The sequence below is a fragment of the Nyctereutes procyonoides genome, unplaced genomic scaffold, assembly GCF_905146905.1.
Source record: "Nyctereutes procyonoides isolate TBG_1078 unplaced genomic scaffold, NYPRO_anot_genome, whole genome shotgun sequence".
In the NCBI taxonomy this organism is placed as follows: domain Eukaryota; kingdom Metazoa; phylum Chordata; class Mammalia; order Carnivora; family Canidae; genus Nyctereutes; species Nyctereutes procyonoides.
The window spans coordinates 1,270,679-1,287,398 of record NW_026575139.1 but is presented as its reverse complement, the minus strand read 5'-3'; the positions used below and the strand labels follow the sequence as shown (position 1 = coordinate 1,287,398).

Sequence of the window (16,720 nt, the reverse complement as noted above, 5' to 3'; positions counted from 1 at the left end):
GCCCAGGGCCTGATCCTGGAGACCCGGGATTGAGTCCCACGTCGGGGTCTCTGCATGGAGCCTGATTCTCCCTCTGCCTGTCTCTCTCTCTCTCTCTCTCTCTCTCTCTCTCTCTCTCTCTCTCTCTCTCTCACGCGCACATGAATAAATAAAATCTTAAAAAAAAAAAACTGATTCTAGCTTAAAAGAATGCAGAAAAACCCAGAGATTTAAAGCTGAGTATTTTTAGGTTATTGTGGCTTTGAAAGGTTAACTTTGAGTTCTTTGGAGGTAAAAGAAGTTTTTTGATCTCTTTGAGAAGGGATAAGAAATTGTCAAATCTGATTCAAAAGCAAAATTTCAAAATAATCTGTAAGAGAAATCTCAGTATAGCAGGGGGTGAAAAGAGGGAAAGTCGGGTCAGACAGAATTAAGGTCAGTGGTACCCACATCCTAGGCAGTGCGCCTATTTGTTTTGGGTAAACAAAGCGATTTCGTTTTCCCAGTTTTCATGCAGAGTAGCACGGCATAAATGATCATCATCTAAGGTAACAGGTGTTCTAAACTACATTTTGGTGGGACACCTGGGCGAATCAGTGGTTGAGCGTCTGCCTCTGGCTCAGATCGTGATCCTGGAGTCCGGGGATTGAGTCCCATGTTGGGCTCCCCTCAAGGAGCCTATTTCTCCCTCTGCCTATGTCTCCGCCTCTCTGTGTGTCTCATGAATAAATAAATAAAATCTTTAAAATAAATAAACTGTATTTTGGCATTGGAATTTTTATAAGTTTTGTTAATTATAAGTGGACCTGATCTTATGAACATTCACTTTATGAAGTATGTAGCTACTTAGTAAAGCCCTGATTTTGGCATAACCTCACCTTAACCCCAGTCCAGGTTCTCCTTGCTCCTTGCTCTTAACCAGAATGCCAACTGATAAAATAGCTGGGGTGCTTAGCTGGTTCGGTCAGTAGTATGCAACTCTTGATTTCCGGATCATAAGTTCAAGGCCCATGCTGGATGTGAAGCCTACTTAAAAGTAAAAACAGCCTTCCCGTGTAGGTAGGTGTGTGGAGCTTACAATTAAAAGCTGATGATGGGGCAGCGTGGGTGGCTCAGTGGTTTAGCGCCGCCTTCGGCCCAGGGCCTGATCCTGGAGACCCGGGCTCAAGTTCCGCGTTGGGCTCCCTGCATGGAGCCTGCTTCTCCCTCTGCCTGTGTCTCTGCCTATCTCTCTCTCTCGTGGATAAATAAATAAAACCTTAAAAAAAAAAAAAAGCTGATGATGATCTGGAGAAAGAAGCCATATTTTCATTAGAACCCCAGTTTTGGTATATGTGGTAATATGTAGTTATACATGCATAACACCAACTAAAAGATTAGAAGCAGATACACTAAAACAACCAGAGATGTTATTAGGCATGTGCTTAAATATACCTTTCTGTATTTCCTAAAATTCCTATAATAGGCATAAAACTTTTATTAAACTAGAAAAGGTGGCTTCTAAGGTGCCTGTGTGGCTTAGTCAGTTAAGCATCTGCCTTTGGCTTAGGAATTGGGCTCCCTCCCTCTACCCCTCCTCCCCAACCCTTTGCATGCTTTCTCTCTTAAATAAGTAATAAATAAAATCTTTAAAAAGAAGGAAGGAAGGAAAGCGCAGACTTCTTTAAAAATTAGAAGTGTGAAGTTTCAGCAAAATAGTTGTTTAATCAACAGTACTAATCTCAGGAATGATCCAAAGCTAACTAAATAAAAGCTTATGATCCAGAGAGTAGAAGGGACCCTTATGGATCAAGCACACAATAGCTTATCTAGTTTATAGTTCACATGTATTACATTTACTTTTCCATTTTAAGGAAGAGGAAGCTGATCCTCAGAGAGGTGAAATAAGTTTTGCTCTCTTTGAACCCACAGCAGGTAAAAGGAAGAGAGTGTTATAAGAAGCAGTCCTGATGGGGAAGAGAAGAAATTAGCAGGAGACCCAAGGTGGATGAACACCTGGCCATGGATAGTTTATAATTGCCAGTTTGGTTTTGAGTTAATTACATGGGTACTATCGCAGCAGAGCCATCTGATCCTGGGTCTGGGGGCAATTAGGGTCCTCCAAATCCAGGTAATTTATTGGGCCTTGGCACCACATTCCCAAATAACCAGAATGTCGAGTAAGCCCAAGAGGAGACGTGCCAGTTAAAATTAGACCAGGAAGAGTATTCTTGCCTGTCTCTTCTTGCCCTTACCCCTGAATTTTTCCAAATCGGAAAGTTCAAAGCACAAGAAAATTATTTTTAGAGATCCACACAGATATTCAGGTGCTCACTGAGTATTTTGCCTGTGTGAACATTAATGAAGTTTTCATCTTAACAATGATTATTAATCTGTGTCTCTCCTGTGCAGATTGTATCTGCAGTCCAGTACTGCCACCAAAAGCGGATTGTTCACAGAGACCTCAAGGTGAGTTGCAGGGCACTTAGTCTGTGAGTGTGTGCTCTACCTGTATATGCTCAGTTTTCTGGGTGGTCACAGGTTAGAGTATGTTATTAAATAAGAAAAAGTAAAACCTTTAATAATTGATCCTTTTAATCAGGTTTTGGTACTCATGAAATACAAAGTTTATTAAAAGTATTTTATATTTGAATTAAGGTAAATCATAGTTGGTCCTGAAAAAATAACGTCATACTACCAAACAGCTAGGGGCCTCCCTAAATGTATGCTTTCACCTGAACGGTGCCCTAAGTGCCACCTGGCCTCCTCTTCCATGTCTCTGGTCAGCCTTCTCTCCTGGTAACAGCAGTGCTGCTGGAGACCTGCTGCACACTCCTTTGCTTCTGCCCTCACTCTAGGCATAGGATACCGTTTTCTGTTTCCCAGAGAACATAGAAATGCCAGGCAGAAACTCACTTCAGTTTCCTAGCAAGCCTGCAAAGCAAGCTGCACCCACGCACCCCCTTCACCTCTCAGAACATTTCTCTTATTCCAGTCAGTAGGGCAGCTCTGCCCACCCTGCCTCTGGTTCCTGGGCCCTCTGCCCACTGGCTTCTCACCAGTAGCATTTTCAAAAACATGCTGAATACTGGACTATCTTTTACCAAAAAACCTCTCCACCCCAAGTCCCCTTCCAGACACACACCTTTTCTCTCTCCACCTTCACAGCCGTATCTCTCTAAACATCATCTAGATTCTGTTGGTACATACCTCCTCCCCCTGTGCATGTAATTATTATCCATGGCTTGTCCCTCTCCACAACCCACCCTGCTACTTAGGCATCCACTCTAGTAGCTGCGGTGGCTCCTATATGCTGCCGACCCCCAAATCTATGATCCATGTCAGTAGCCAGAGCTGTCTTCTGGGACCCAGTCCCCAGCTGACAGATGTGTACCCACTAAGCCCCGCTCTTGTGCCTCAGGTTCAGTAGAAATCCCTTTCTACATGTCTTTCCTTTACCTTTTTCCTTCCTGGACTGTTCATTTCTCATTCTAGTGCCTCATATCCCTCAGTGCCTCCATTTCCTTTGCTCTGCTGTTCTTTTAGTCCCCAGGTGCTTTTGCTACTGTTTGCTAAATTGCTCTTGATCATGCTCTTCCTCATCTAGACCACCAGCATTTCATACACTAACTTCTCATTGGTCTTCCCTACTTCCAGTCTTTCCTCTCCCTCTCTCTCTTTTTTTTTTAATTTATTTATTCATGAGAGAGAGAGAGAGAGAGGCAGAGACACAGGCAGAGGGAGAAGCAGGCTCCCTGCAGGGAGCCCTATGTGGGACTCAATCTCAGGACCCCCGGATGACGACCTGAGCCGAAGGCAGACGCTCAACGGCTGAGCCACCTAGGTGTCCTACCTCTCCCTCTCTTGTCTGTCTTTACTTGTCTGATCTTTTAAAAATACAAACAAGATTGTCATTTTCCTGCTTGAGTCACTCTTTAATGGCTTCCCATTGCCCTTAGGTTGAAAACTTGAACTTCCTACCAGTCGCTGGACTGGCCCTTTGTGTTTGGGCCATGCCCATGTCCCCTGTACCTCTTTTCCACACACTTTCAGTTTTTTGAATGTAAAACATGTTCTCTCTTTCCTTCTCAGTTTTCAGACTATTTATTCTGCCTGCCACTTCATACTCACTACTATTAACTAGGCCTCTTGGCAGTGGCTTTGATTTTTACCCCCTTTAGGAAACCTTCGTGCACATTTCAGTGCTGGGCCCACAGCTCCCCACTGAAGTCAAAGCATAGCTGCTTGGTTTTCTGCCTTTCCCCCTCTAACCAGACCCTGTCTGTCTTATTCACCATTAAATGTTCAGATACAAATATAATGCCAGGTGTGTCATTGGCACATGGTAGATGTTTGTTGAAATAAGTGAAAATTACTATGATCTGTATCTTGAATGAGGTGTACAGCTCTCCCCTCCCCAATAATAGCCACATGCATAGCTCTTTAGCAGTTTTTGTGAAACGTGGCTGTCCACTTAAAGCAAGTATTCATTTTTTTAAAGCTGCTTATCATTATTAATTGAAAAAGCTATTTAAATGTTTTTTTATCATGAGGCATTTACTGTTTAAAATATTGCCAGATTTAATCTATATTTTGTATCTGTTAACTTTGTTAATGTTAAAAAATTAGAAATTCTGGGTGCCTGGCTGGCTCAGTCAGGATAGCACCTGACTCTTGATCCCAGGGTTGTAAGTTCCAGCCCCACATTGGGTATAATGATTATTTAATAATAAAATTAGAAATTCTAATTTATCTCCTGGGGTTTGTTTTTGTTTTTGTTTTTCCTCTAGAAAGAATGTTTTCTCATTTTGTTCATTAGGATATTTTAACTATATCATTACATAAAGCTTTTATGAAATGCCTAATTCTATCACAGTTCTAATTATATTTTGGTTAAATTTCATTTTTGTCTTGATGTTTTCCCTCTAGGCCGAAAATCTATTGTTAGATGCTGATATGAACATTAAAATAGCTGACTTTGGTTTTAGCAATGAATTTACTGTTGGCAGTAAACTGGATACGTTTTGTGGCAGTCCTCCATATGCAGCCCCAGAGCTCTTCCAGGGCAAGAAATATGATGGGCCGGAAGTTGACGTGTGGAGCCTTGGCGTAATTCTCTACACTCTAGTCAGCGGGTCACTCCCCTTTGATGGACAGAACCTAAAGGTATAAGAACCCGTTGTTATCCACGTTCTTCAGAATGCTAAACTATTACTAAATGATGACGGTTAATATTTTAATAATCTGTCAGTATGATGGGATCTCAGTGGGTTCTTTTCTAACCTAAAAATTGACTCACTAGTTTTCTTTCCTCCCTACCTCCCCCTTCCCCCAAGGAACTGAGAGAAAGAGTATTAAGAGGGAAATACAGAATCCCTTTCTACATGTCCACAGACTGTGAAAACCTTCTCAAACGTTTCCTGGTGCTAAATCCAATAAAACGAGGCACTCTAGAGGTAATCACATAAGTGCAAAATAAGTAATGACTTTGGAAAGTCTAAAGTATTTTTAGACTTTTGATTGGTTTGTATGCATACTGAATAGTGTCCTGGGGCTTTTAAAGCGGGGATTGGGACATTAAAAACTTTTTAAAGTTATCCTTTGAGATATAATCCTTGACATGTTGAAAATAAAATTTTCTAAACATTGTGGTTATCAGCATGTTTTATTTTATGCTGCTAATGAATAGTTCACCTTTCAGCAAATCATGAAGGACAGATGGATCAATGCAGGGCATGAAGAAGATGAACTTAAACCATTTGTTGAACCAGAACTAGACATCTCAGACCAGAAAAGAATAGGTAAATTACTCTGTGCCTGCATGCTGATGTGTGTGCAAGCAACATATTTCTTTTTGACCCCTATGGATATGCTAAAATGGGAACAGTAGGAAGTTAAACGTAAGTTATATGAGTCAGCTTGTATGTTTTGTCGTATTTAGGAATTTACCTGTAGTTTCCTAGAATATCACTTAGTAACTCAGAAATAAGTCAACTGCCCATTTATGTTAGAAAATCTATAATGGGGGCACCTGGAGTTGGTTAAGCATCTGTCTTAGGCTCAAGTCATGATCCTAGAATCCCAGGATCTAGCCCGGCTTTGGGCTTCTTGCTCAGCGGGGATCCTGTTTTCTCTCCCTCCCTCTGCTACTCCCTCTGCTGGTGTGCTCGCATGCACATGGGCGCTCTCTCTCTCTCTCTCTCTCTCTCTCTCTCTCTCTCTCTCTCTCTCTCTCTTTCTCTGTCAAATAAATAAATAAAAACCTTAAAAAAAATCTGTGATGTTTTGGGTCAAATAAAGGAAATTATTTTATCCTGCAACACAGTGATTTTTGTATCTAAACAAAACACATAAACTATATTATGTCCTTCTTTTAGATATTATGGTGGGAATGGGATATTCACAAGAAGAAATTCAAGAATCTCTTAGTAAAATGAAATATGATGAGATCACAGCTACGTATTTGCTGTTGGGGAGAAAATCTTCAGAGGTAAGATTAATTAGAAGGAGCTAACATGATGTTTAGGTAAATGATGGAGCTTAGTAAGTTTTTTCTTAGTTTTTATTTTGTTAATATGTGTGACATTTGGATGTATCATTTTTAAATTTACTTGCAAATGACAAATCTAACTGCTACGACCATTATGAATTACTGTTTTAGCTTTGAGATAGTAACCTTAATGGTGGGTGTTGTCACAAACTTGAATGTCATAAGTTAACCTATAGCCATTAATAGTTTAGAAATGATGTAAAGTATGAGATGACGAGAACATTTTAAATTATTTGAAAAAGCCTAAAAAGAAGATCATAAATACCTATGCTTTCATGAGCTTTTTCAGCAGTCAGAAAAATATTTGTACCCAAATTTAAGGTTGTCGTTTTTGTACATCGTGATTCTCCGTCTGTAAATGAAATGTTTGTGAGAGGTTTGTGTGTTATGAGAAGTTTAGTTTCCTAACATACCATTTGGGTCCGTGTTGTGGTTTGCTCTGTTCTTCTCATTTCCTCTTAGCTGGATGCTAGTGACTCCAGTTCTAGCAGCAATCTTTCACTTGCTAAGGTTAGGCCAAGCAGTGACCTCAACAACAGTACTGGCCAGTCTCCCCACCACAAGGTGCAGAGAAGTGTTTCTTCCAGCCAGAAGCAGAGGCGGTACAGTGACCATGGTAAGTTTGAGACCATTCCATTCCAGTGTGTTCTCCTGCAGTCTCTCCTCACACAAAAGACATTGGGAGCAACCTTTTGCTTAAGGCCTACTGGGATAGGAATCTGACTTGATTTCCTTTCAGAACATTTCTATCCTACCAGCCCTGCCAGTGATGGCATGATCATCTCAAGGCTCTATTCTCCTCAGTATACTCACTCCTCTGGGACTCCTGCTTTAGTCTCTGGTTCTCTGTTCCCACTCTTCCTTATCTCTGCATCGGTTTTATTTTCCTGAGCATTATCCAACACTTGCTGCAGTAATGAAAGTATTCTAGATTTATGCTGTTCAGTGGCCACATGTGGCTGATGAGCACTTGAACTGGGAAAATGGCTTTCAGTTTTGCCTAAGCTAAATTTATGTAGCTACAGGTGGCCAGCTGTGGAGAATGTATAGTACCCTAGTTTTGCCTTACTTGATTTAAATTTTTGACCTGGGTCATTCTCAGCCTCACTCTAGCCGTTGGTGTTTCTAAAACACCCTCACTCTTAAAATATTCAACATAGCAGTGAATCTTTTATGAGCCTTTAGACCCTAAAGGATATGGCTACCAAACTAAACAGTTACTCTGCCTTCCAGGCAGCTCCGTGTGTGGGGATCCAGAGAGTAGTGTGCATGTGTGTGTGCGCGCATGCATGCACACTTCTTTGCCTGTGACTGTGACTGTTTTTTGGTTTTTGGTTTTGTTTTTTTAAAAGATTTTATTTACTTATGCAAGAAAAAATAAGGAGTAGGGTAAGAGGCAGAGGGAGAAGCAGATTCCCCAACTTGGAACCCAACTCGGGGCTCTACCCTTGGACCCTGGGATCATGACCTGAGCTGAAGGCAGACACTTAACCCACTTAGCCACCCAGGTGCCCCTTAACCTGTGAATGTTAATTTCCTTAATTCCAGCATTCTCTGATTCAGGAATCTAGATCAGGAACCTAGACTACTTGGCCTGGTCCTAACTTCTAAAAATATATCCTCACATGGAGCACTCATTTTTTCTTTTCTGAACATCATCCACTTCCATTCTTTCACCTTGAGATTTGGCACTTACACTGGCACAGAACATTCCAGGTGTGGACAGCTTTGCTTGGTGATGACATTTTGCTTGGTGTGCATCTCTCTCCCTGTTGTTGCCACCTCTGTGTGGTTTGGGCAGGTGTAGCACACTGTACTGATACTGTCAGTAAACTGTCAGCCTGGCTGCTATTCTAGGATATAATGGAGAGCTGAGAACTGTTCTGACACTAAGATTTGTACACATGACATTTGTAAACCTGGTGTTGATCTGGGTCTCTGTCTTTTTGTTCAAGTTCATTGTTAAGGAGGGGTTTTCAGTGCCTCTGGACAATATGGCATTTAGCAAAATGCTTAGAGATTGCTCTAAACCACCCAATTTAAAGGGAATTATTCCTAAATTCTTGCAAGAAAAAAACTTATTTTCTTTTTCTTTTTTTTTAGGAGTTTTCTCCTGTCTCTAGTGACCATATTAATAAGATAATTCTTCTCGAGCAGCCCCAGTGGCCCAGCAGTTTAGCACCGCCTTCAGCCCAGGGTGTGATCCTGGAGACCCGGGATCGAGTCCCACGTCAGGCTCCCTGCATGGAGCCTACTTCTTCCTCTGCACCCCCCCCTCTCTTCCTCTCTGTCATGAATAAATAAATAAAATCTTAAAAAAAAATAAGTTAATTCTTTTCTAAGCACATATATTCCTTTTGAGTTGGTTGGTAATGCCTTTTTTCCTTAGCTCAGAAAATTTTGGAGTTGAGAAGAGCTTTAGACATTGTGTCATATACTCACTTAACCCCCATTTTATCAATAAGGAAATAAGCCGAGAGAGCTCACCAAATCTCCCAAGGTTACTTAGAAGAGGGAACGCCTGTGACAGAACCCCTGAACTTCTGGCCCCAGGTCCTGTGGCTCTGTCCACTAACCCACTGATTGATTACCTCATGGAGTAGTCTTTTTGTAATAATAACGGTCCTTCCTTCTTGGAGCCTCTAATATTAAAAAGTGCAAAATAGAGAGGCATCTGGCTGGCTTAGTCAGTAGAACATGTGACTCTGAATCTCAGGGTCATGAGTTTAAGCCCCCAGTTGAGAGTGGAGCCTACTTTTTTTTTTTTCCCCAAAGATTTCTCTATCCATTTATGAGAGACCAAGAGAGAGAGAGAGAGAGGCACAGAGACACAGGCAGAGGGAGAAGCAGGCTCCACACAGGGAGCCTGACGCGGGACTGAATCCTGGGTCTCCAAGATCACGCCCTGGGTGAAGGCAGTGCTAAACCGCTGAGCCACCCAGGCTGCCCTGGAGCCTACTTTTAAAAAACAAAAAAAAGTTCATAGAAGAATATTTCAGGAAATCCACGTATATAGAAAATCACTGACTCAATTCTGTGTTTTTTATTCTTTAATGAAGACAGTGGTCAGTAAAGAAAGATTGGTTATGCCTCTGGCTGTGTTCTTTTAAGTGCTAAAAATGGGATAGATTTTATAATACGGTGTCTTTTTTTTTTATTTAAGATTTTATTTATTTATTCGTGAGAGACACACAGAGAGGCAGAGACATAGGCAGAGGGAGAAGTTGCCCTTACAATACAGTGTCTAAAGCACACCCACTAGGGACGCGTGAATTAAATAAATAAAATCTTAAAAAAATAAATAAATAAAGCACACCCCCATGATACCAAGTAAACAAGCCTGCAACTAACCCACCTTTTAGCTTATTCTTTGTCCTCTTCACATCTCTCCCCTTGTTTCCTACTTCTAGATGCCAATCTAGGTTTATATATGCCTGCTTCTGTAAAATCACAACTTAAGTTTTTTCGTTGGTTCTTAATTTGAGCCCCATGAGTGAACCCCCTATGTACATATTTTTCTAGGAAGGGTGATCTTCATTAGATTTTCAAAGAGTTCTTTTGTCTTATAAAAAAAAAAAAGGAATCACTGGTTTATTAATAAATGGTATTGGGGGACGCCTGGGTGGCTCAGCGGTTGAGCACCTGCATTCAGCCCAGGGCAGGGGAATCCTGGAATCCCGGGATCGAGTCCCACATCCATCAGCTCCCTGCATGGAGTCTGCTTCTCCCTCTGCCATGTCTCTGTCTCTGTCTCTCTCTCTTTCTCTCTCTCTGTCTCTCATGAATAAATAAATAAAATCTTTAAAAAATAAAATACGTGGTATTGGGGCATATGGCAGTTATCAGAAAAAAAATATTTGCATCCATTTCTCACATCTTAAGGGTGGATTCCATTTGAAATGAAGATATAAATATAAACAATATGGAAATGTTGACACATGAAATAATTTACTTCTTCTTTTTATAACCTGGACTGGTGAGGGTTGTTCTGACTGTAACCCCAAAAACTAACAACCATGGAAGAAAAGACATATTTACCAAGTTTAATTACATAAAAATCCCATTTCTGGGGATCCCTGGGTGGCTCAGCGGTTTAGCACCTGCCTTTGGCCCAGGGCGTGATCCTGGAGTCCCGGGATCAAGTCCCACATCAGGCTCCTGGCATGGAGCCTGCTTCTTCCTCCTCCTGTGTCTCTGCCTCTCTCTCTCTCTCTCTCTCTCTCTTTCTCTCTCTCTCAAATAAATAAATAAATAAATAAATAAATAAATAAATAAATAGGTCTTTTGAAAAATCCCATTTCTATGTGAGACAGCTACACCATGGAACACTACTCAGCAATAAAAAGGAAAAAAGTATTGATAGGTGCAACTATTTGTATAGATCTCAAGGGAACTATGCTGAGTGGGGGGAAAAAATCTCAAAAGGTATCATGAAATTGATTCCATTCATGTAACATTCTCAAAAAGAAAATTCCAGAGATGGAAACCAGACCAGTGGTTGCCAGGGTTTGGGGAACTAGAGGTTGGGGAGGAGAGGGTAGACAGCCCAAGCAGTCCTTGAGACAGAACTGCTCTGGCTTGACTGGCGGTGGGCCAGGGTGGTTAACGTGCATGGAGCTCAGTCACTTGGACATGAGTGGCGCAGGTGGGACAATGTAATCTGAGCCAAGTTTCAAAGCAGATCATCAGTAATGCAGGATGTCCTTAGCTATCTCATGCTTTTGAGTAGAAAGATAAGGATAATATTACCCATGCTTAGTTAATTCTTGTTTTTTTTATGTTAAAATTCCCAAACTCAGAGCTTAGTTGTTTCCCTCCCATAAATAAAACCAAACCTTTGTATACTAATTCAGTTCCAAATAGATTTACCATTTATATTTTTGTACAAGAAGTTGCTTGTTTTGTAACCCACACATCCCAACCCCTATTTAATAGATCTAAAACATAAGATTTCATACTGTAGAATAAATGATGAGCATTTGATGCCATTCCTGATGCCACTGGATAACATACATAAATAATATACTAATTATCTTGTTCATTTCAAAAATTGTTTGAACTCTGAATCTCCTATGCTACCGTCAGAGTCTCCAGATACTTTTTTGTAGGACATTAGTTAATTGACCATCCAGGATGTCCCTAGGTATACTTCTCCTGGGGTAGGGGTATAGTTGGGAACCTCTGTCCTCTTCCTCCCTGTTACTTGCATGAGGAATATGGCATTCCTCTTTTTGTCACCCCTTTCCCTGTGTACTCAAATTCTTGTTTATCTAGAAGATTGAGTACTTTTAAAAAAGACCCAGGATAAAACTTCAAAAGTAATGACTCATAAATCTCTACTGTTCTGTTCCAAAAGGTGAAGGCATCTCTTATACAAAAAAAGGTTCTCTCAGATGTACCAGGTGAAGCAGTTCATTCTGCACAATGTATGTGTATCACATTAGTTTATTTAACTGTACAGTAACACTCTCTGAAGATGTTTTAGTAGACAACCATCCCTGAAGATATTTCTGAAGTACAACTATTCAAGCTTATAAATTTAAAAAACAAAACAAGGGCAGCCCCGGTGACGCAGCAGTTTAGCGCCGTCTGCAGCCCAGGGCGTGATCCTGGAAACCCTGGTTCGAGTCCCATGTCAGGCTCTCTACATGGAGCCTGCTTCTCCCTCTGCCTGTGTCTCTGCCTCTTGCTCTCTCTGTGTGTCTCTATGAATAAATAAATAAAATCTTTAAAAAATAAAAATAAAAAAAACAAAACATAAAACTTTAAGTAGAAAGAGGGGCACGTGGGTGGCTCACTGGATGAACATCAGTTTTTGGCTCAGGTCATGATCCCAGGGTCCTGAGATCAAGTCCCGCATAGGACTCCCCACAGGGAGCCTGCTTCTCCCTCTGCCTCTGTCTCTTCTCCCTGTGTCTCTCATGGATAAAGACAAATAAATAGACATTTTATTTTAAATAAAATCTTAAAAGAAAAATAAAAACAAGTAAAAAGGGACAAGTAAGTGAAATTTCACAATTGAACTCATTGCATAGGGAAACATTTTACAGTGTTTTACTGTCTTGTATTTTCTTAGTGATAGCAATCTTGGATCATATAAGATGTATTTATTTTCACAGAATAAAATATAAAACTATATTCTGACTTTTAAAAAGTAAACTCTTTATTTTAGCTGGACCAGCTATTCCTTCAGTTGTGGCATATCCAAAAAGGAGTCAGACCAGCACTGCAGATAGTGACCTCAAAGAAGATGGAATTCCTTCCCGGAAATCAAGCGGAAGTGCTGTTGGAGGAAAGGGAATTGCTCCAGCCAGCCCCATGCTTGGGAATGCAAGTAATCCCAATAAGGCTGATATTCCTGAACGCAAGAAAAGCTCTACTGTCCCTAGTGTAAGTATTGTTAAACTATAGAGCATTCCTAGCACTATAGGATTGCAGTGGCCTGGATGTTTTGTTTCTTTGTTCTTATCCACCTGCAGTGCTGTCCCCACTAGGCCACCATGCCCAGTCTCAACCTATAGAGATCCCCTTCAATATCTGTTTTGAAGTTGTTTCTTGCTGAGCCCCATCCCACTAGATGAGTGTTCAGATCTTTCAGACATCTGCTGAGCTTTAGGTTTTATCAGATGCTGAGAGATTGAAATACCTCATAGCCTAACAGGAAGTAAAGCTGAATGTTAACAGTCAGGCAGAAGCCTAACGGAGTCTATGTAGGATACTGGGAGGTTTGATTGCCGGAGGGCCTGGAATGTGGTGTGCATCTTCAGAGGGTTCTTACGATAAAGAACTTTGGACTGAGTCCTTACTGTGAGCCAGGGACTGTGCTAAGTGCTTTGCATGTATTAGCTAAATTTTAAGGTAGAGAAAATGAAAAAAAGTTAGGTAATTGCCTAAAATTATACTGCTGATCTGTATCCATCTCTTAATCTCTATCCTTAACAAATCTCTCCCTTAAGTAGGTAGTATTTCTGAAAGTAAATTCAGTCTACTTGGTTTCAGGAACTTCTGTGAATTGAAATATGCTCTATTTGACCTAATACAATAATTATTCTTAGCACTCTTCTTTTTTTAATTTTTATTTATTTATGATAGTCACACAGAGAGAGAGAAAAAGGGGGCAGAGACACAGGCAGAGGGAGAAGCAGGCCCCATGCACCGGGAGCCCGACGTGGGACTCGATCCCGGGTCTCCAGGATCGCACCCCGGGCCAAAGGCAGGCGCCAAACGCCTGCGCCACCCAGGGATCCCCTATTCTTAGCACTCTTGAAGTAATTTAAGATAGCATTTGCAGAGAACATGCAATCTTAGGAATATTCTGTAATCACACTTTTTCCCTACAAAGTTAACATGACACAGCCCTCCCTCTCCCTCAACCCAATTGAGAGACTAGAGAAGCTCTCCTGCCCTTTTTGGGAGCTTTTATTTTTTTTTTATTTTTTGAAGATTGTCTTTATTCATGAGAGAGAGAGGCAGGCAGAGACACAGGCAGAGGGAGAAGCAGGCTTCCCACAGAGAGCCTACTGTGGGACTCCATCCCAGGTCTCCAGGATCACACCCTGGGCTGAAGACGGTGCTAAACTGCTCAGCCACCCAGGAGCACCCTGGGAGGTTTTTATTTGTGCAGCTCTGGGGATAGGACCTCATAAACCCAAAGGGGTTTGTCTGCTCCATCCTCTGACCTTGTGTTTTATCAGAGTATAATCCCTGTATGGGGCAGCCCCGGTGGCGCAGCGGTTTGGTGCCGCCTGCAGCCCAGGGCATGATCCTGGAGACCCGGGTCAAGTCCAATGTCAGGCTCCCTGCATGGAGCCTGCTTCTCCCTCTGCCTGTCTCTGCCTCTCATTCTCTCTCTGTGTTTCTATGAATAAATAAAAATCTTAAAAAAAAAAATCCTTGTATGAAGATTTTTTATTTTGGCTTCCTAATGCCATAAAGTTAGGTTGTCACATCACAGCCCTACAATTTAAGTTCGGCCCCCAGCTTTTGTTGACAGTTGTGAGAGGAAGGTAAGACCATCTCCTATGCCTTCTTGGCTTTCTGTCCTTGTTATTCTACTCATGTACACATCTCCCTTTTGAAGATATAACCCAAACATTATCAGTCACCCATGTCTGATTACTTAGAAAAATAACATTATTAAAATTTTCTTCCATCTATTTGGAATTTCCCTATACATGGTCTACTCATGCTTTATTAAAGTGGCTGCTTTTCTTTGTTTAAAAATTGTTCTTAGGGGATCCCTGGGTGGCTCAGTGGTTTAGTGTCTGCCTTTGGCCCAGAAGGCACACCCTGGGCTGAAGGCGGCTCCAAACCACTGAGCCACCTGGGCTGCCCCTAAAAAATTTTTTTAAAAAAAGGATTAGAAATACAAGGTAAGGGGATCCCTGGGTGGCACAGCAGTTTAGCGCCTGCCTTTGGCCCAGGCGCCTGCCTTTGACCTGGGATCGAATCCCACGTCGGGCTCCCGGTGCATGGAGCCTGGTTCTCCCTCTGCCTGTGTCTCTGCCTCTCTCTCTCTCTCTCTCTCTCTGTGTGACTATCATAAAACAACAACAACAAGAAATACAAGGTAAATATACAAATAAAAAATAATTAAAATGAAAAACAAAAATCTAAACCTAAGAATTGAAACTATAAAACTATTAGAAAAGACACAGGGGTTAAGTCTGAACAACCTGTATTACACATATTCAGAAATATGACACCAGGACACCTGGGTGGCTCAGTGGTTGAGTGTCTTGCCTTCAGCTCAGGACATGATCCTGGAGTTCCAGTATGGAGTCACACATCGGGTTCCTGGCAGGAAGCCTGCTTCTCTATCTGTGTCTCTGCCCCTCTCTCTGTCTCTCTCATGAATAAAAAATCTTAAAAAAAAAAAAAAAAAAAAAGGCACCAAAGCATGAAAAAAAAAAAAAGATAAACTGCACTACATCAAAATTAGATACTTTTGTGCATCGAAGGATATTACCAAGAATGTAAAAAGAGAGAACCTATAGAATAGGAAAAAATATTTTCAAATCCTATATTTGGTAAAGTTTTAACATCCAGAATATATAAAGAACCCTTACAACTCAACCACAAAATTACGAACAGTCCGGTTTAAAGATGTGTTAAATAAATAGGGGGATCCCTGAATGGCCCAGTGGTTTGGTGCCTGCCTTCGGCCCGGGGTGTGATCCTGGAGTCCTGGGATTGAGTCCCACATTAGGCTCCCTGCATGGAGCCTGCTTCTCCCTCTGCCTGTGTCTCTGCCTCTCTGTGTCTGTCATGAATATATAAATAAAATCTTAAATAAATAAATGTATGTATGTATGTATGGCTAAATAGGGATGCCTGGGTGGCTCAGTGGTTGAGTGGCTGTCTTTGGCACAGGGCGTGATCCCGGAGTCCCGGGATTGAGTCCCACATCAGGCTCCTTGTGTGGAGCCTGCTACTCCCTCTGCCTATGTCTCTGCTTCTCTCTCTCTCTCGAATAAATAAATAAAATCTTTAAAAATATATATAATAATCAAAGCCACGATGAGCTACCATTTTATGCCCACTAGGAGCTATAGTAAAAACCAGAAAATAACAAATGTTGGCAAGGATGTGGAGAAACGGACTCTCAAATGTGGTAGGAATGGGAAATGGTGTAGTCAGTGTGGGAAAGTTTGGCAGTGCCTCAAAACAATCATTGAATTATCGTATGAGCTAGCAATTTCATCCCTAGGTATGTATCCAAAAGAAATGAAAACACAAGTCCCCATAGAAAATTACACAGAGGGATCCCTGGGTGGCACAGCGGTTTGGCGCCTGCCTTTGGCCCAGGGCGCGATCCTGGAGACCCGGGATCGAATCCCACATCGGTCTCCCGGTGCATGGAGCCTGCTTCTCCCTCTGCCTGTGTCTCTGCCCACCCCCTCTCTCTCTATCATAAATAAATAAAAATTTATTAAAAAAAAGAAAATTACACAGAGTTGTTTTTTGTTGTTGTTGTTGTTTTTAGATTTTATTTACTTATTCATGAGAGATACAGAGAGAGGCAGAGACAAAGGCAGAGGGAGAAGCAGGCTTCATGCAGGCAGCCCAATGGGGGACCCCATCACGGGACTCCAGGATTACGCCCTGGGCCGAAGGCAGGCGCTCAAGCGCTAAACCACCCAAGCGTCCCTGATCTTTTTTAATTTTTATTTTAGGTGGGACACCTGGGTGGCTCAGCGGTTGAGCGTCTGC

At 41.6% G+C, this 16,720-nt stretch overlaps 1 protein-coding gene across 7 annotated transcripts in view; it reads left to right on the top strand.

Annotated features, from left to right (window-relative positions):
- MARK3 (microtubule affinity regulating kinase 3) overlaps positions 1–16,720 on the top strand; it is a 122,760-nt gene that overhangs the window by 86,846 nt on the left and 19,194 nt on the right. For 5 of the 7 annotated variants that reach the window (XM_055303597.1, XM_055303594.1, XM_055303595.1 and 2 more), the window contains exons 7-13: positions 2,371–2,427; positions 4,888–5,124; positions 5,295–5,414; positions 5,660–5,759; positions 6,336–6,448; positions 6,971–7,124; positions 12,681–12,898. In XM_055303597.1, coding sequence (XP_055159572.1) covers positions 2,371–2,427; positions 4,888–5,124; positions 5,295–5,414; positions 5,660–5,759; positions 6,336–6,448; positions 6,971–7,124; positions 12,681–12,898 — 999 coding nt within the window. The remainder of the gene's footprint in view (positions 1–2,370; positions 2,428–4,887; positions 5,125–5,294; positions 5,415–5,659; positions 5,760–6,335; positions 6,449–6,970; positions 7,125–12,680; positions 12,899–16,720) is intronic. The other 2 variants (XM_055303598.1, XM_055303596.1) reach the window with 1 other exon arrangement.